General features: G+C 46.6%; 2 protein-coding genes across 12 annotated transcripts; both read right to left on the minus strand.

The window, feature by feature from the left end:
• Nucleotides 1-120: 120 nt before the first annotated feature.
• LOC105181057 (uncharacterized) lies at nucleotides 121-12,563 on the minus strand. Of its 10 annotated transcripts, none has more exons than XM_011137555.3 (11): nucleotides 11,853-12,563; nucleotides 7,770-8,382; nucleotides 7,141-7,374; nucleotides 6,788-6,988; nucleotides 6,278-6,691; nucleotides 5,720-6,190; nucleotides 4,793-5,080; nucleotides 3,829-4,293; nucleotides 3,201-3,337; nucleotides 2,857-2,972; nucleotides 673-2,774 (listed from the first exon to the last, which is right to left on the minus strand). In XM_011137555.3, exons 2-11 carry the CDS (start codon nucleotides 8,292-8,294, stop codon nucleotides 673-675), a joined length of 4,953 nt encoding a protein of 1,650 aa, XP_011135857.2. In that variant the 5' UTR covers nucleotides 8,295-8,382; nucleotides 11,853-12,563. The 10 variants fall into 10 exon arrangements, with proteins under 10 accessions (XP_019696009.2, XP_025157963.1, XP_011135858.2 ...); XM_011137554.3 differs by having other exon boundaries at nucleotides 11,841-12,563; XM_025302177.1 differs by having other exon boundaries at nucleotides 7,770-10,162; nucleotides 11,841-12,563.
• A 3,558-nt stretch (nucleotides 12,564-16,121) lies between these two features.
• On the minus strand, nucleotides 16,122-19,144 carry Idh (isocitrate dehydrogenase [NADP] cytoplasmic). Of its 2 annotated transcripts, none has more exons than XM_011137551.3 (3): nucleotides 19,052-19,144; nucleotides 18,504-18,704; nucleotides 16,122-17,992 (listed from the first exon to the last, which is right to left on the minus strand). In XM_011137551.3, the coding sequence occupies exons 1-3, from the start codon at nucleotides 19,052-19,054 to the stop codon at nucleotides 16,769-16,771; spliced, it is 1,428 nt and encodes a 475-aa protein (XP_011135853.1). In that variant the 5' UTR covers nucleotides 19,055-19,144; the 3' UTR covers nucleotides 16,122-16,768. The 2 variants fall into 2 exon arrangements, with proteins under 2 accessions (XP_011135853.1, XP_011135854.1); XM_011137552.3 differs by lacking the exon at nucleotides 19,052-19,144 and adding an exon at nucleotides 18,736-18,933 and having other exon boundaries at nucleotides 18,504-18,632.
• Between the last annotated feature and the right edge of the window lie 1,332 nt (nucleotides 19,145-20,476).

Here is a 20,476-nt window from a genome sequence, read left to right on the forward strand (position 1 = left end):
AAATTGGAATTTTTTATTTTCAATTAACACGATTCAACGAAAGATTACGTATATAAAAGGGATTCAACGACGAGAAGGCTAAACGGCTTCTTTATTTTCAATTAGACTCGCAGAACGTGCTTAATAGTGCTTACAATATTGTAAATAGTTTATTACATAAAATATGCATATACAATATACAATATACAAGCAATGTGTGTGTGTGTATGTACGTGTGTATGTATATACATAAAACGTTACCACTTCCAGGTTCATCAATGATGTACAAGAGTTGAGATGATATTTACAGTAATGATACCAAATTAAGAAAATTTAGAATATACTTAGAAAATCAAAGACCGTCTCATAAAGCATAATGATCACTATCTATTCACTACCTATACACTAACTACTCGAGTGTTATCATAATATTATAATTAATAATGTATACGAAAAATGATAATGTCGAGTTGGAAAGAAAAAAGTGATTCGTAATATCTCGTCGTGAAATAATTATGTATAACTATACATTCTAGTTGATTTCTGTCGCCCATACGCGTGACGACATCTAATACAGTTTTCAGTTTTCCTCAACAAATGATATCCTCTCTCATGTTTCACATAGAAAATTGCATGTATAAACTTGTCGTGATCTATTCGCCGAGTTACGACCGAGTAATTCAGAGTTCACTTTTACACGGTAAGATGCTTGGTCTCGCCAGTGTTCGGGTCGACGATGACCTTCTCCTTGAGGACGTTAATCGTTGAGGAGGAAGCGTTCAACGACGAGTGAGAGTTTAAGGACTCCGCGAGCGGCATAAACCTGCCGTCGGAACACTCTTTAAAAAGCAACTCCTTCGCGCACTGCTGCTTCTCCTCTTTGCCGTTCGTAGGCGTCTTCTCCATCATCAGTGTCAGCAGCTCGACGATGAGATAAGACTCGGGCTTGTACAGTCGGGTGAAGTGCAGCCTGATGTGCTCGCCGACGTTTTCGTCCTTACGCGGCACATAGTCGCAGTGCGGACACGGCGGTGTCATGCGTTCGATGCCGTGTCGACGCTTATGCGCGTCCATGGTTTCCTTGTCGGTGGTGGAGAAAGGACAGCTCTGGCAACGGATCGTCTCGGGCTCGATCTCGCCGGTCGACGAGATAATGCCCTTCTTCTGCATCAGCAACAAACTCTGCTTGTCTTGATTGGAGGGCTGCAAGGCTGCAACATTGTTATTGCACACTACACTGAACGCACCGTTGTTGGCGGCCGCAGAGGGATTCATCATTAAGGAGTGAACAGCGCCGGTGGATCGCAAGGACTTGCCGGAACGTGGCGTTGGAGCCATGACATCGCCCTCGTGCTCTACCGAGATCCGGTCGTCCTCAAACTGCCGGCGCGACGCCTGCGCCTCCGCGTTCGCCAAATGTTTCTTCTGATGCTGCGCGTAGTTCGCGTAGTACTTGACCGAATAGTCGCAGGTCTCGCAGCGGTAACGCTGCTTCGCACCGTGCAGCGTCAGGTGCACCCTGTACTGCTCGCGCTTCTCGAACGCGGACGGACACTTGTGGCATTTGTAGCGCTTCTCCTTCAGACGACCGTTCCGCAGGTAGCCCGGATAAACGAAGTTGGGATTGCCGCGCATGAAGAGCCCGAACTGCGGGTCCGGCGACATATTTTGCAACGGCGACGCGGTGGCTGAAGCGGTGGCGGTGATGGAGACGTTGGCAGTTGGCGACACCGCCGACGTCTCGCTGGCTTCATTATGTCGCCGATGAACCACCTGGTGCTTTACCAAATTCTGCGCAGTCTTCGACGAGTAATCGCAGTCGTTGCACTTGTAACGATTATTCGAGCCGTGCAACGTCATGTGGTACTCTAGAGCGTCCAACTTGAAGTACCGCGCCGGGCATTTCGCGCATGTGAACACTTGATTGTTGGTTCTCTGGCTGGCTGATGCGCCGTTGTCGCTGTTGTACGAGCTACTGACGCTCTCGTTGACCTCGACGACGATCCACGCGACGTTGCTCAACTCGCTGTCGTTGCTCTCTTGATTCTCCGCTTCGACGCACGCCGTCGCCGGCGGCGGGAATCGCTGCGAGTGGTTGTACACGGACAGCAAGTACTTGGTACGCTCTTGATACTCCGATGAGTGAGCCTTCTGATGGGCCAACAGGTGCGACGGCTGACGCGCCGCGTAAGAACACCACTGACACGAATACGCCAGGTCTGTGGTGTGATACCGCAGGTGAATCCGCAGCTCTTTTTCACACAGGAACCGAGCCGGACACTTGTCGCAGCAGTGCACCAATCGAGAGTCCTGTAGATCCGGCTCAGCGCCGAGTACCGGCGAGTGGCTCAGCCCGAGTAGGGTGCTGAGGTCGCTGAGCTGCTGGGAGTCGGGGCGGGACTCGTCTACGAGACAGTGAACAGTGCCCAGGCACCCGGCATGCATATCTGTGTGCGCGATCATAACATCCCTGTGTGAGCAAGTGAAGCTGCAGTCTGTGCAGGGAATCACGGACTCTTCGGTGGACGCGTGCATCGCCTCGTGGTCTTGCACTTCGGCACGTCGCGATGACACGTAGGGGCAATGACGGCACTTCAGCATCTTCATCAGGGTGCCATCTGGCCGCGTTACCCAGACCAACGGTGCTTCCGGAAGGGAGCGCGTGTCCAAAAGGAGCGGCGGCGGCGGTGGGCCTCCAGCGGCCTTCGACGTATTCGACATTGATGTTACGCTATTGCGCGTGGTTATTTGAATCACTTGCTCGATTGACGCCTCGTTCTTTGTCTGGGAAGTGCCTGTGACGTGAAGACGAGCGGATCAGCAAGATCATGCTTTGGAGATCGTGTCCAAAGGCGTCGTATGCTGCATTGAACTTACCGCTGTTGGAGGTCAATACTTGCTGCATTTTCGAGTTGGGTACCTGCAGATCCGTGCTCTGCTGATGTACAGCCGCCAGCTCTTCCCCGTGAAGCCTAGCGTGCTCCAACAGTTCTCTACGGCATAGCAGAAGGCAGTTATTATATGTCGCATTGTGACATCGTGAGGTACTTCGTTGGCAAAGATTTCAATAAGAAGGTAAACGTTTCGTAAAATATCATGTAAAATCGTATCGTACCATGAGAAAACTGAACCGTGAATGAAATTGTATTTTCGATTTCGAGCGAGAATGATGCAGCATTTATGTTAACAAAGCACACCATCATGATACACAAGACACATACGCCTTTGTACTAACGTAGTATGGACAACGGTAGCACTTGAATATCGCTTCCAAGTTCGGCCGATGGTGCATCCTGTGCAGGGACAGAGTAGCGGCATCAGGTGCTGAGAACGGGCAATCTCCGCAGCCGAATGGGTTCTGCGAACGAGAAGGAAGTACGTGAAATTCGATTTGTTACTGTGTCATATATAAAATTGTCGCGCGGTCGACACGAAGCAGACGCACACGTCGACTAACATGGTTTAAGGCTGATGATAGTGCTTTTAAATATTCTTCCATTACGATACAGGTGGTACGTATCATATCGAGAACACTGTCACTTCAAATATATTAAAGATCACTAGATCTTTAATATATTTGCTACCATATTTTGCTTGAGAAACTTTTAACTCGGCTTGTATATATTTTAATGGCAGTATAAAACACTCCCGCAGTTTGTACGAACATAGAAGGAACAACTATTAAAGTCATGCACATATGACGCTGGTCTCTTATGAGAGACGGGCTGCTAGCGGATGCGTTGAATCGTCTCGCCCAATGTTTATATTTCATTCCGTTTCAAAGTCTTAAGGTTTAAGGCCAAGAGAAAGAAAGACGATTCTCTCTTCTCTTTCGCGTACAAGACTTACCCTTTCTTCAGTAGACTCTTGATCGGTGGATTCGTAATGTGACTTGACGTGCAACAATACGTTGTCCTTGTTGGAATCCCGATAGTTGCAACGTTTACACTTCCACTGAGTACGTTTGCTCTCGTCTGCCGCGATCGTTGAGGATATGGTGACCGCGCCACCGCTGGTACCGCTAATATTTTGCACGCTCATCGTGATAGGATTATTCTTGAGCAAAGACTGCCCGCGGGCCCTGATCGCCGCTTTGAGAGGCGGCGGCGGTCGCAGACTCAGGTCCATGTTATGACTACTGTTCCGACTACTGTCGGTCGATGGCAAGATCGTGACTGGATTTGTCACCTGACTGGCGCTAGGAATGTATTCCTTATTGTTTAGGATCAACACCTTCGTCGGGGGCTCGTTCACACTCGTTTCTCCTACGCTACGCTCCTCCATGTGATCCTCGTCCCATGTTTGCTGTTCTACCTGCGCAGAGAGTGCAGCACACTGTAAACTATCGTTACTCGCGGTACTCGGCGAGACCTCGAGTATGACATAAGATAAAACGAGACTCTCGCGCCGCTACATCGACAGAAAAGTTTGTAACTGCGATCAGTGAACGTCTCGCGATTGATATTCACAGACACGAGTGAAGATTGCGGTAGGATCTGCGGAAATACCGAGGGCGCTTTCGCGAGGAGAACGCAGGATCGGCATTTCCCGTCCACTGATTACTAAGAATATGCTTATGATGAGTGTCACAATGCAACAGTGATCAGGCGTCCGAGCGCCGAGTGGCCGAATTGCTGTGAAATTTTCTTTCGCTTTCTTTCCCGCCTTCGAGACCGGTCGAGAGCGATCTCGTCCGAGCGAAGTCAGAATTGAACTTAAATATATATATATATATATATATACATCTCTCGATGTGAGGAACAGATAAATGTTTATGAATTATATTCTAGATAACTGAGATTCATTATTTCACCTGTGCGAGATATTTGTTATACTTGGAATAATTCCGTCGACCAGTCTCATCCGTCATGAGTACTCTGGCGGTGATATGCACTGCGTCTTTAGCTGCTTTAAGCTTAATATGTTTTGTGATGTCCCATCGCCAGTTAGAACGATACGCGCACATAGAACACTCGAACGGCTTCCGGTTTAAATGACCGACTATATGAACGTGAAAGCGACTTGCGGTGGAAGCCCAAAATGGACAATGGGGACATTTGAACACCCGCCGGCCGCTCGTTTGTGTCGAACCACCTTCAACCTGACAAAAGTTTCGTGTCGTAACAAAGAATTGCCAAAAACTGATATAATACATGTTCGTTACAACGAACTGCTAGAGAAAATAGATGCTTGACATCCACTATATGCAATATGTAAAGCACATTCTTAATAATAAATGAATAAAAGAAAAAAGGACAACACGAGGTTCCTTCTAATATCTAATAATAATCAACGCTCGTGTTTCGTGATACATAGGCTCTTGCATACTTCTACAGTTCGATGAACATCAATTTGCGCTAAGAACATGTATAACAAGTAAATGTCCAACTATTTTGGCAGATACGAGGAGTCACAAAACAGCCAAACTGAAAGAAAAAGGAAAAAAAAAGAAAAGAAAAAGATATCCATGTAACAACGAGCTTGTATCGCATAAACTCTGCGCTCACAGACGCGTCCGCGTTTCTTGCTTGCTTTTTGTAAAGTTGCAACATTACAGCGACTGCTTCTAGTCTCAGATCTCAAGAGAATTCTCGCGAAGACGGACAATTTTTCTCTCTCTCTCTCTCTCTCTCTCTCTCTCTCTCTCTCTCTCTCTCTCTCTCTCTCTCCCTCCCTCTCACGCGCGCGCGCGCGCGTTTCTTATCGTATATACTTAGATTGTTGTTTTCAAGCACCGTACCGAGGATCCAGACGAATTTAGTCTTCTGAGATTCGCGTCCCAATCCAGTTGCGATGGAAAAGCGTATTCACCACGGTACGGGGTCATGCGGACGTCTGAACGGTTCGTTATTTTCTCTAAACTACTATCGGTGGTGGTCGTGTCGTTGCGTGTGTGGCAATATTGCATATGCACTTGAAGGTCTGTTGAGCTCTTGCAACGTCTTCTACACTTAGGACAACGTGTTGTACCCACGGATACGCTGAGAGCAGTGTGGTGTGTCTGTTTGTGACAAGCCAGCTCTTCCATGCTACTAGCTTTAAACGTACACCAGCATTTCAAGTCGTTCACACTACTTACGGCTACCTCCGGCACGCCGTTATTAATCGACGTCGCTGTCGTTAACTTTTCCTTAAGCTTATCGAAGAAGGAGGCATTTTTCCTCTCAAATATACCGGCGGCGGTATTGAGATCCTTCTTGGAATTCGTCGCCTGGAATGAAAGCACGACATGTCAAGTCACACACGTCGTGACAGGTCGTGTTATATTTTGCATTCACTAACAACGACTTCAGCTTACCTCCTTATTTCCATACATTTTAGCCAGCTCGGTGTCTCTCGCGATCTGCGCCAGTTCAGGCCTGACTCTGACTCGTGGAACCTTCAGTAAAGTCGTGGGTGGTCCACTGTTGGGTGCGCTGCTGATTGGCCTGGAGTTAGGTGTACTCAGTGGAATTAACATTGGCAGTGGTTTTCTTGGCTTGGATGGAATGACTGGTGCATGACACTCGGCTAAATGACGCTGCATCTCAGAATCCCAGGCAGTTATGAACTGACAGCCCTTCTCCTCACATTTCAACGCGATGCATTCAGCGCTGGCTATGGCGCTTCTCTTATCATCCACTAGAATTATCGACGAGTCTGATACAAACGTCTCAGAAATACTTGACGCCACTGATTTATTCAATGTTTCTCGAAAGTCACTCGCTCCAACCTACACAGATTTAAATACACACATTATGTCTACATATTGTCGCATGTTCTCTTTGGATCATTTTGAGAGAGACAACGATACACATGCTTATATTACCTGATTGTAGCGTTTCGGACTATTTCGTAGCTTACGTTCGAAAGGATTATTACTCTTGCGGTTGGTCTGACCCATAGGTGGATCATGATGATTAGTTTCGTGCACCGTCAAGCTCTGTCGAATATCAGCGGTAAAGTTACATACACGACATTGGAAAGCACCTGCACCTCCGTGATTCCGGGTATGCCTATCTAGATTCCACTGAAAATGATGTTGACAATACACATTCACTTTCAGAAGCGGTCTCTCAACGCAATGATCTCAAAAGCAATCTAATTCTCTTTGAGCATTTAGAAAGTTGGCATGTTGAGAATCATACATTTCTGCGGAACCAAATAGAATGAGGGACAAACCTTATACGGTGTACGAAAATCACAAGCATCACACTTGATCATTGGCATAGAATGATATTTAACATGCTTAGTATAACGAGCTCTGACGTGAGTCACGTAGGAGCATTTTGCGCATCGAAAGAATCTTCTTTTCAAATGATGCACTCTTTGGTGATTTTCGAGATCTTTCACGTTCAAAGCAACATACGAACACGCAGGGCACCGATTTTCGACTGGACTGTGCCCACTTTTACCCTAAAAATTACAGTAAAACATATTCTTGCCATCTATGAGGGAGAAAGACTCATGTATGTTGTGATGAATTTTCCTAAAAACCTCTGCAATATCTTCCTCTTTCGTTTGTCCTCCTATCGAGGTACTTGCCATTCTAGAGAAACGCGACAATCAGAATCAAACGAATAAAAAAGAAAAAAAGGAGTAAGACAAACGCATATGACATAGATAGAGATAGATCAAGAGAGACAAGGAGAGGTAGAGAGAGAGAGAGAGAGAGAGAGAGAGAGAGAGAGAGAGAGAGAGAGAGAGAGAGAGAGAAAAAGAGAGAGACAGAGACAAGAAGAAACGTAAAACGAGCCGGCTCGGGGATGAAGTAAATAGAGGTTGGGACAACAGTAGCCTCGATGACTCACCTTGTGCTTGTGTTCCTTCTGCGGATGCCTGAAGTAGTCCTTCATGTCGGGTAGCACTTTCGTAGGATTACTCTTGCAGTCGTACGAATTCCGCTCGTTCGGCTCGAGATCGATCACCTCCTCGGTTCTCCTCGTGACAAACTCGACATTCCTCAGCGGCTGCCGCACGTCCTTGTCGGCGGCCATCAGCCCGTCGTCGTTGTTATCGTCGTCGTCGTCGTCCATCTCGCTCGCCATCGCACTCGCGACCGTCTTTGTGTTGTTGGCCGCCTTCGCATCGGCCGCCCTCGCGTCGCGTCTCTTCGCGTCGGCGACCCTCTCGCTCGCGGCCTCTTTAAGGTTACCTTCCGGGCTGCAGGACGCCTCGTCGGCTACCGAGAAGTCGGCGAAGCCGCTACTCTTCGCCTGCTGCTGTGGCTGCCGCGGCCGCAGTATTCGCAACCGGGGCGGCCTTCCCGACATCTTGGACGACAGCCGCGCGCTTCCACGATTTCTCCGCTCGCCCTTGCCCGCCGCAGGCAACATAGCGCTCCGCTCCGCAGGGCCAATAATCCCGATCCTTCACAATCCCAATGGCAGCCCGAGCCCCGCCGTTAGCTGTGTCATTGTCGACCTGCACGCGGGGATTCGGAGATGTTTGTACTCGTACAGCCGCCGCAGTTACTGCTGCTAATCTCGCGGCCACCGCCGCTGCTGCTGGCGCATCCGCGCGAACACGGCGCGATGGGGCAACACGGCGCGCCTTGAACGCCTCTTCTCGAACGTTCGCATGCTGGCTCGCTGATAGCCTTGACTTATAACGGAGCAATTAAAAACCTTTATCGGAAGCGATATCACGAGAGATCCCCATCAACGTCAATGCGAGTCTGCTTCCTTTTTTCTCATGTCATCGTCATCGTCGTCGTCGTCGTCGTCGTTGTCGTCATCGTCATCGTCATCGTTATCGTCACAATGGGTACCGTCTTTTTCGGTCACGCAGTCGTAGCAAAAATTCCGGTCCCTCTTACGGAAGTACCGAGATTCCAGCGGGCCTGCGTGCGTGCGTGCGTTCGCTCGCGCGGATCCTCACAGTGGAAGCGGTTGAGACGCGCAACGGCGGCGGAGGTGGCGGTGACGGTCCGCCATGTTTTCTCCTGTCGTTGTAAAATTATCTCTTCCGACGCGGACAGGAAGGTCCTCACGACGTCGTCGCGGCGACGCTGTCGCGAAGGCGGCTCACCAGAGGTGCGACATCGCGTTCTCTCGGTTTCCGCGAGTCTCTCCTTCTACTCCACGCGCACCTCCTTCTCTTCCTCCTCCTCCGCCGCCGCCTTCTCTTCTTCTTTTCTAATCTCGCGACGATGCGCTCAGATCTACGGGCCGATGTAGCCGTCGCCGGGGGATTCGATCGCGTTGCGCCTCAGGAACGAGGAAAAACAGCGGCATCGTCCGAGCTCGTCGTGCACACTGCACATTCGCGTGACGTTCAGCACTGGAACGACGTCGTCGTCGTTGTCGTCGTCATCGTCATCGTCGTCGTCATCGTCGTTGTCGTCGTCGTCGTTTCACGGCGCGATATCACAATTCGCCAAACGGGACACGCGAAGAGACAACAAGCTACGCGGAATTTTGCGCGCGCATACACGTGAACGGTCACTTTACGCTCTTTCCTCCGCCGGATATGTGTATCTGCATTTTTTTCTTCAAACTCCTGCAAAGGTACAGGAAGAAGCACGTGGCCCTCTCTCATTAGCTCACGTGCACAATGCGAGTACGAGCACTTCCGTTTCCGAGCCCGGCATCTCAAAAATCCGACCCGAGACGCACGGATTTACGAAGCAGGCACGCGTTTATCGTGAATTCCAGGCCGTATCGCGAGGCGCTGATCGTTCTGATATCATTCGTCGAGAAAAGCCAGTCCGAGCGGCTGATATCGACGAGCGTTCGGTCTGATAACGTCGCTCCTTCCGATCCGCCGCGACCGCGTCTCGCTAACGGTCATCGACGCCATTATTCGGAGCTCGACTTGATGTTTTTTGTTTCTCAGTTGCACTCCGTTGCACTTTTCCCCCTGAATTAAAAATACATTTGTCGCTATTGGCCGGTGGGCGAAGGGAAGGCTCGCAGCGATAAGTGGAAAGAGCATCTAACGGGAACTGATATAAATGTCCGTCGGCCGATAGGACACGTGCGAGACTCGCGAGACGTAGATCGAATTTAATAAAGTGGCTCTCATGGCCGCGAGAAATGCCACTGTGCTTACCACATGGCGCCATCATTAACCCCGCGCCGCTGACGCGCTCGTCACTCTTCGCGATCCCGGTGGCGCCCGCGAGCGTATCTGCGCTCCGCTCGTCCGTTTGTTTGTTCGATCAAACTGAACGTCAGCGGCAGATAAGTTCCGAGGAGGCTGCCTGGAGAGGGGAAATTAGTGTCGTAAGAGCGTTTGAGAAGCGTCTAAGTACATTGAGATACCAGTGACAGGCATATCTGCATATCTGCAATTTGCAACGTGCAGTTTCAGGACGACGCGACCTCCCAGAACGGCACGAACGACTAAGAGGCGTTTGAAGGAAAGTGGAACGTCCTTCGGACGTTCGTGCTGTCTGGGTCGTCGCATGACCCGATGAGTTAGTGTTCTGAAAGTTTCTAATGATACTTCGCGCTTTGAAACGCTCGGGAAGGGAGCATTCCGGACTCCCCAGTGAGAACTCAGGGCAGGTTGTTCCGACTCCTTGGTAAGTTAACTGATAGTTCAATCATATATCCGTCTTCGTTTAAATTGAAGGAAAAACAAAGGTAAGCATGTGATTTAACTGCCAGTTAATTTAGCAAGAAGTTGAAACAATCGACCCCAAGGTAGATTGTTCTAACTCCTTGGTAAGTTGACTGGTAGTTCAATCATATGTCCGTCTTCGTTTAAATTAAAGGAAAAACAAAGATAAGCATGTGATTTAACTGCTAGTTAACTTACCAAGAAGTTGGAACAACCGGCCCCAAAGGCAGGTTGTTCTAACTCCTTGGTAAGTTGACTGGTAGTTCAATCATATGTCCGTTTTCGTTTAAATCAAAGGAAAAACAAAGATAAGCATGTGATTTAACTGCTAGTTAACTTACCAAGAAGTTGGAACAACCGGCCCCAAAGGCAGGTTGTTCTAACTCCTTGGTAAGTTGACTGGTAGTTCAATCATATGTCCGTCTTCGTTTAAATCAAAGGAAAAACAAAGATAAGCATGTGATTTAACTGTCAGTTAACTTAGCAAGAAGTTGGAACAACCGGCCCCGGAAGTGAGAGCCATTCCCGCTTTGCAAACGTATTCCCCGGGATGTTGAACGAGAGATTCGTCTACGAAAGGGCACGCATCGGCACGTCTGACTTCCGTCCCGTCGGTCGTCCCGGCAATTTCCGGTGAAGAAGAGAGGGTAAGAAGAGGAGGAGGGTGGGAGAGGGGGACAACGTGTGGGCGAGATGGACGCGATGGTTCGGCTCGTGAAAACTCGATGGATGTTCGCGGGCTGCACGTGCGCATGCAATATTTCAGGTCGACGCAAAGGAATCGTCATTGGGTGACGCACTCGACACGGTCGATTCGCTCGGTCAACGGTTTCACCATCGTCGATTAGCCTGGGCGACCTTGGTTTCATCGACTCCTCGTCTCTCTCCCCTCGCCGGGATTGCATTTACTGAAGGAAAAGTCTCGAAAAAGCCGCCGCCGGATCGGATGGAAAACGTGCGCGCGCGACGAAGAGAGAGAAGGAGGGAGGGAGAGAGAGAGAGAGAAAGAGACAGAGCGCATCGTTCCTCCGAGGGAAAACGGATGACGGGAAAAGGCGGCCATTTTGCGGAGCTATGGATCCCCGCTATGGATCGCCGCGGCGCGGCGTATCGGCAATCCGTGAACTCTCGCGTGCGAATCTCTTTTCTACGTCTATGTATTTTATTTTGATCGTCGCGCGCAACGCGCTGTCGGCTATTAATAGTCGCGAATGTCGCATGAACTGACGACGTCGGCGAAACCGTCGTGTCTCTACTTCCTCCCTGGACACTTTTGCGTCCCTCTACTACTGGCTCGCGGTGCTACTCTCTTTCACCTTCGATTTTACCTCCCCCTCCACGGCTCCTCCGGATGAGAGAACTCGTTGGACCTTAATTGGGCAGCAAACCTTCGTCCACCTGCGCCGCTATTACCAGTCTCGAGTAGGTTATCTTGCTACTGTACGCGATCGTGGCGATGGCCGCGCGACGATTAATGTCGTGTCATCGGCGACGATCGGCGCCGATCGCTCCAATCGGCCGATTCATCGGGGGAGCTATGCGAGGACCCACTGGTCATACGAGCCACGGTCCCATTCGTCGATCTGTCCATCCGTCTTGTCGATACTCTGTCCTCGGAGTCTCGACGGCGGCACGGAAGATCGTCGCGACGTCGTCGTAGGCGCTCTCTTCCTCTTAGCTCCCTCTGTTCCCCACCTTGTATGCTTTTCCCTATCCCTGTCTTATCGTTCTTTCGCTCGCTCTCTCGCTCCCTCTCTCTCTCTCTCTCTCTCTCTCGCTCTCGCTCCCTCTCTCTCTCTCTTTTTTCTCCCCCTTATCTCCCACACTCCGCTCCAACCCGCTCTCTTACTCTACCCGAGCGCTTCCGTTCTCTCCGGCTACCGTTCAATCGCGAATACCTCGTCGTCAGCGTCAACACTGGCCGACGGAATGGAGAGCGGATCGTAGGAAGACTACGAGGAGGCGAACGAGCGCAGCCCTTCCCTTCCCTTCCCTTCCTCCTCGACCCCTCCTGCTGCGCCTCGCGGTCGACCGACTCAACTGACGGCGACGACGACGGCGACGGCGATGGCGAGGTGGCGCAGGTCGGGCGCCATCTGCAATACCAATTCCGACACCAGGAGGAGAGAGAAGCCTGGCTTTTGCCTTTCCTCTCCGCTCTTCCTTCGAGTATCCTACTACGCTTCTCGGAGCCCGGAGGCTGCAGGAAGAGCGGCTTTCCGGCGACTCGAAGACGATGACGATCACGTCATGATAATGTTCATGATGATGATGATGATGATGATGATGATGATGATGATGATGATGGTTGCTTCGACCACGACCTTCCGTCGCTGGAAACTCAATGATATAACCACTAGGGAAGATATCGGAACGCCCTGTTTTCCGGCCGCCGCTCCTCCATCGCGATTCGCTTGTGTAGTTCTCGAGACGATCGAACAGCCTTCGACGAGAAGCGTGCGAGCGGAAGATCGGTTCCGATCGGAATGAGACTATAGATGGCTCGCATCGCGACCGGAGAGAACCGCTATCGTGTGGCTCGTCAGTTGGCCGGTTTCTGGGAGAGGAGAGACCGACGATTGCTCAAAAAAGCACAGAGCAACACCGTGCGAATTCTCCTTTCTTGCTGAAGCCGTGAATAACGTTATCCTTGATTCCTCCTCTTCACGATCACGTCATCTTGCCTTACCTTATCTAGTTTTCGCATTGAATAAGTGCGATCTCCCTTCCACGAGGCCGCAACTTGTCCTCGTCCTCGTGAGATACCATCTTGAGGTCTGATCGTGTCATTCTGAATATCGTTTACTCTTCGCTCCACCCGAGTCTCTCGTATTTGTCATTTTCTGAAACTTTCCGCGTCGCGCGCTTCGATTTACAAGATCAGCTCTCTTCGCACAGGCCGTCGCTGCTTGTTGTGCTCGTCGGCTCAGGGTCACCTACTTTGCGCTAGTGGAGGTGCACCCGTCGCCGGACGACGGCTCTTGGCTGTTCGTTCGACTGTAACTCGAGGCGAATGGAGCTACGAGGCGCGGAAGCGGCACGCCAACGTGTTTCAGTCTTCAGAAATCTCGTTTCCTCCGTGGAGAAAAGCGTGTCGATATACAGGGTGTCCTGTGGGAGTTCTCGCTCTTATTAGAGCGAGAGCCGAGATCGATGTCACGTAGGGCTGGTTGTTCCAACTCCTTGGTAAATTAACTGATAGTTGAATCATATCTCTGTCTTCGTTTAAATTGAAGGGAAAACAAAGATAAGCATATGATTTAACTATCAGTTAACTTGCAACAAGAGGTTGGAACAACCTCTAGACCTGTGAGCGAATGCGAGCTTTAAAAATGCAAAATGCAATGCGGATCATCAAGGATGTAGCGGCTCGTTTGCCTATTGGTCATTCCTCAGACAGCAAAAACTTCCGAGAGTTATCTCGAAGATATGTGTTACGAGAGAACTCGATAAAAAAGTAGGACGTCTCTCTCGCGGGTCTATTCTGGGTCTTTTCTGATTTTTCTTTCGCGAAGTGTCGAACGTACACGGTGATCACAGCGCAGCTGCAGACGTGCAAAGTGGACAAGTTGCGTGAAAATCGCGTGGGCGACCGAGAGAATGAGAGGAACAGAGGGTATTAATGTGAATCATCTCACCCAGTTGTCAATTATTTCTGCTTTCTTCTCTCCTTTAACGCGCTGCTGCGAGCGCGAGCGCACAGACTCGTCGAGATAGAGGCGATCTTTATGGATGCAGAGTATCACGCGCGATTACCACAATAACAACTTTGACGCGTGCGTATAAAATAGTGAAGACGTTATGCAATGTACGCGCGATGTCCGTACTTCTTACCTATCGAGAAACGCGTATGCATCGCGCGCTGCCATCAAGAGGAACGCTCGAGGAAATTCGAGGAGATGGCGGCGCAAAAAAAGACGGCGCGGTGTCGAGCGATAAGTTATGTTAAATACACGTATGGTATTTCAACCACTGAATCGCACAAAAACTGAATCGCTAAATCAAAAACATCAACAATTTCGTAATAGACTGGCGATAACGGCGATAAAACTGTCACGAGACAAAAAAATGCGAAGGCAGTCCCGTGGAATATCAGCGTGCTGCGTTTCTTGTTGATCTTTATCTTCAACAACGATCCCGGGGAAGCGTAAATTAACGAAAATGTATCGGCGAACGAACGTTCAGCCTGATCTACACGAGTCAGAACGAAATTAACGTTGAATAGGATCGTGTTGTTAAAAAAATCCATGTCTGGAACGACTGTTCCCTGCATTCACATTTGCAAAATAAATCTCTCTATGGATTACGTAACGTAACACGTGAAGCGACGAGAGACAATTTTCTAAATGACAGAAGTCGGAAATAATAATAATAATAATAATAATAAATGGTTACACATAAAAATACAAGCCCCTGCTTTTCTTAATTCTGAATTCTTTCTACCTTTTTATAACGTCACTCTGCTTCCCTCCACTTCCATTTAAATTTCAAGCTTATGCTTCACTTTAAATGCAGATGAAGTAACATAAAACGCAACTAAAATTAATAAATCATTCATTACGTTTGTAGATAAAATCAAGCGAATGGAATATATCGATAGCCGATAAAGTAGCCCATTGACAACATCGGAGGACGTTAATGTGAATTTATCATCCGATGTTACATATGGATAGGTGTATTCTGTATACATATATAGTTAATTAATGTGATATGTAGACTCGCATACATTAGGTTACATAAGATCGTAATACATATGTAGGATCAGGAAAAATATACGACACATGAATAATTTCAAAGGATACCTCGAGAAAGTCGACGAGTTCACAGAGGCCATTGCGTTAATCAATGCAAATTTTTCGTTATAAACATCTTCATTAAAGACTGAATTCATTATTAAGAAATACACTGATTTCTTTCTTACATTAAAAAAAGAAAAAATATATATATAATTCTCTATACAATTAGCATAATTACTCGTATAATTATTCTTGCAAATCGTATTCTTTCTACGTTTCATCCTGAAGTACATTTTCTTAGACTTGAATAGCAGTATATTGACTTCGATATAGAACAAATGGCGGTAATCGCTATCGCGTAACAAATCTTGCTGATAATGCAAGTAACGATCATTTATGACTTGAGAAAGCATACAACAGTACAAAAAATCGCTGACAAGTCACGCTGTTTGCACCAACTTCGCGAAACTTCGATGAAAATTTCTATCTCGATGTCGTAACATTCCGTAAGTGTCCTTCGCTCATAATGATAACCACATGCGCGAAATTAAGCAACCGCAAAAGCAAGCTGATAAACGAAATATTCGACCACGCGTTTGATATCCGTAGCGTCACGAGTGAGATAATGTTATTTGCTGGATACGAAAAAATACGATATACTAAGGCCACTCACAGGCTGTTATTCGTTGTCAGCATTGACGTTAATCCACGATTAACGCGATAAACAGAAATGATGTCAAGTATTAACAGCGAATAACAGAACATGGTTTGATAGAAGATTTGCAAGAAGTTCCATTTCACAGTCGCTTCGCTCTTGCAACATACGAGCGATTCTAATTATCTATATTAATGCGTGAAGCGTTTCGTGAGTACAAAACATTTATTGCAAAATGTACAACATCGTACAATCCTTTATTCGATATAATAAAGTGATAATAAATTTCTCTGTGTAATATAATTATATTATTTTATTCGCTTATATATTATTATATTCGCTTATATATATATACATATATCTTTTTTTTTATATACGTCGACGACGTATATAAATGCTGAGAAATGATCTTTAAAAAATGCCAAGTTTGTGTCGCTGTGTCGATTTACACTCGAGCTGCGCAAGAACCGGCATGACTCTCGGCATGGAAATTACAAAGCACAATGGGCGAGTTTCATTTGCATCGATAATCATTTCGCCGACAACCCGATCGTTCTATATTTCATTATCTTGGGTGTTTACGCCGTTGGTATCGATTTACATCGTCGTCGAAATGCGAGTGGAAATGCAGCTGCTAAATCGACCGACATTTCGAATGTAAATCGAGCGCGACGATGATAACGTAAAGCATAAAACCAACAAATGTTATGCATGCACGCTTGCATAATTGCAATAAACTATCTAAATTATCATAACATTCACCGATATCTCTGTCCTTTTCCCCTATAAGCCCCTTAATTTATAGTTTCTTATTTTCTCGCTGTTTCTATAAACGTGGACTTGGCTAACAAGTTCATGCTTTGCTCTTCACGTCGATGCGCTTCTTCAAGTTATCAGCGAGTTTGTCCATGAATTCGAATGTCTCCAAATAGTCCGACCTGATGACATTGTTCATGCCTTTGATACATATGGCGAGATCTTTGGTCATGAAGCCGGACTCGATGGTGTCCACGCAGACCTTTTCCAGCGTCTCAGCAAAGTGCTTCAGGCTGGGGTTGTTGTCGAGTTTGGCGCGATGCAGCAAACCTTGCGTCCACGCAAAGATCGAGGCGATCGGATTGGTGGATGTCTCTTTACCCTGCTGATACTGACGATAATGCCTGGTGACGGTGCCATGAGCGGCCTCAGCTTCCACCGTGCGGCCGTCTGGGCATATGAGCACCGAGGTCATGAGACCCAGAGAGCCGTAGCCCTGCGCCACTGAGTCTGACTGTACGTCACCGTCGTAGTTCTTGCACGACCATACGAAGCCGCCATTCGACTTCATCGCGTACGCCACCATGTCGTCGATCAGCCGATGCTCGTACCACACTTTGCGCGCCTCAAACTGCGACTTGTATTCCTTGTCGTAGATCTCTTGGAAGATGTCCTTGAAGCGGCCATCGTATTTCTTCAGAATCGTATTCTTCGTCGACAAGTAAAGCGGGTAGTTACGCGAGAGCGCGTACTTGAACGAGCTATGAGCGAACGCGCGAATGCTCTCGTCGGTGTTATATTGAGCCTGGGCGATACCTGGGCCCTTGAAGTCATGAACCGTATGCTGAATTTTCTCGCCAGACGCGCCGGTCCAAGTAATCTCCAGCTTGCCAGGACCTGGCACGATAAAATCCGTAGCCTTATATTGATCAGCATGAGCATGTCTGCCAATGATGATGGGCTCGTTCCAACAGGTCACCAGACGCGGAATGTTCTTGCAGATGATCGCTTCACGGAACACTGTACCACCCAGAATATTACGGATGGTACCGTTAGGGCTCTTCCACATTTGTTTCAACTTGAATTCCTCCACGCGCTTCTCGTCGGGCGTGATGGTAGCGCACTTGATGCCGACGTTGTAGCGTTTGATCGCTTCCGCGCACTCTACAGTCACCTTGTCGTCCGTAGCATCGCGATTCTCTATGCCTAAGTCGTAAGTATGCAGTTCTATGTCTAAGTAAGGCAAAATGAGCTTCTGCTTGATTGCGTCCCATATGATGCGGGTCATTTCATCTCCAAGGATGTCAACAACCGGTCCTGCCTGAAAGAGTTACATAAGAACATTTAGAAAGTCTTTGGGTTTTAAAAGGCAATTTTTTTTATTTTACTTCTATCCTAGGGGCAAAATTATTCAAGATAGTTTTTTCAAGAATCCTTTTTCAATTCAAATTCTATTAACAAACACAATGAAAATCTTTAGAAGATACATTCATACAACAAATATGTTCCTTTCCTACCTGAAGAAACTTAAGAGTTCCTATGCCTGAGACATTGGAATTTGACCCTACTACAACTGACTTTCATTTTTATATCCAACATATATAGTATGCCATTTCATGACAAAAAAATTAAAACCAATTAAAATCAGTGTCACCTCGACATCAGATTTCAATACTATAATTAAACCATGGAAGTGATTTATAGTATTGTATAATATTTGCGATTTGCAATAAAATATACCTTTTCATATCTGTAGGAGTGTGAAAATTAACTTTACCAGGGTATTACCCATTCTTGATTGACACGTTATTTTTCAGATAACAGCAACTCACCTTTATCTTCGCCATTGTCGCAAATGAGGCACCGAGGGTCTTCGCAAGTGATTCTATCAATGGATGCCGAGGATGGAACTGTTGCGCGAGCGACGATGATCGTGATGACGTGATACCGTTACTCGTCGACTGCAACGAGCGCGCGTTCCTTATCAAATGTGCGCACGGTCGTAATACACGGTGGGGCGTAAACATGGCAGCCTTAAATATATATATATATAGTATCACCCACCTTACATTCCGTCACAACTCATTGATGGTTTGTCTAGCTGCACTATGTTATTTTTTTGCACCTGAAAGGGAATGGATGCATATTAGGGCGTTGGAAAGGGCAAGGAATGCTATAGTTGCTATAGTTGCTATAGTTCCAATATTCACCACCAATACTGGATCTAGAGTATACGTGACATGAACTATAGATTTTAGTACTGGCAGTGGATAGTGCGGAACGCAACTGAAGAAAAAGGACGAAAGGGGACTGAAAGAGAAAGAATATCGGAGGTGCAGGAAGTGCAGCTGCAAAGAACGTATTTACTATATTCTCTTACCATTCTTCCGAGTTCTTTACCGATCCTCTTATCTTACTCTTACCACTCGACGCGCGTGTCAATTTGCCTGTCGATCGCTATAATAGCAATTGTACTGTTCGTTGTTGAGATATATACATGTATACATATATATATATATATATAATTTTTTATTCCACATCCATACATACATATCCACGCAACACATCAATGTGACGTTGTGTCGTAGCTTCGAATGAATTCAATCGAAAGATTTCAACTTGCGTAATCGACTTGCGTTATCTCGGAGATGGAGTCTCACGTTATCTTGTACAGTGCAGAGCGTTAATTGAGTCCTTTTCAAGTGCAGAAAGGTGTAAATGAGCATATCTCTAGATGATCTCTAGATGTGTCATCTCTAGATTACCGACGTGTGTCTTTCCGGGGGCCATCATTTCGAGGCCGAACATATGTTTTTAACTGCCGTGATTACTTCCGGTAATTACGGCGGTAATACGACACGCATGCATGATTATGGTATTAATTGCGTAAAAGTGGCCGGTCTTACCGCTCATGTATCATTCGCATGTATTATATCACAAGTATAAATAAATACGACCGATGCTGAAAGTTTAGCCGTAATATTAGCACGTGCGAATAATACAGTGGAATACCCGAAGATGTCGCACTCATCTACACTGGCTTGCACTCAAAAAGAACTCAATTAACGCGCGTTCGTATACAGTTCGTTAGAACTTTGATCGATGTGCTGCGATATTATCGGAATTTAGACGAAGATAAGGGGAAAATTGTTTGCGCCAAAATTGATCGTGATATTGAGCGATCTTCAAGAGATGCATGTTTATAATTTTAATTCGAAATTTTTATGATTATGAATAAAAATATAAATAAACATACTTACGCAATTATGAAGTTTATAATTCATTAGTTTTCGTATCAGAATTTGAATCTTGTCAGAATATGTGGAATTGAAGCCATATATCTTTTCAAGTTGCCACACCACTATTCTGCAATGTTTTCACACTTAAATAAACATTGGTTAAGTGACTTGTTGTTTTTCAAGGTCAGATCATGACTTCAATAGATGATAAGTTTATACAATACATTATAAATAGTTTCTAACAAAGATATTATTTTGATTGACTCATTTTATAAGACGAACTCTAAATCTTACTGAACAAATGAAGTGATGAAATAATGAATCTTCTTATTGGACATAAATTTATGGCTGCACTCAACAGAAGCCAACACTTAATAATTATTATTTGAATAATAAACGGAGTATATGTTTAAATTATTGGTAAATTCAGAAAAATATAATAATCAGAGGCGATAATTATTAAGCTACGATGATAATAAGTAACCTTATATTTATAATGTGAAACATATAGGTCAATTAACCATTTTACTTCAAGGATAAAGATAGAAGACAAATAGTATGTTCTT

The sequence above is a fragment of the Harpegnathos saltator genome, unplaced genomic scaffold (genome assembly GCF_003227715.2).
Source record: "Harpegnathos saltator strain DR-91 unplaced genomic scaffold, Hsal_v8.6 scaffold47, whole genome shotgun sequence".
Taxonomy (NCBI): Eukaryota; Metazoa; Arthropoda; class Insecta; order Hymenoptera; family Formicidae; genus Harpegnathos; species Harpegnathos saltator.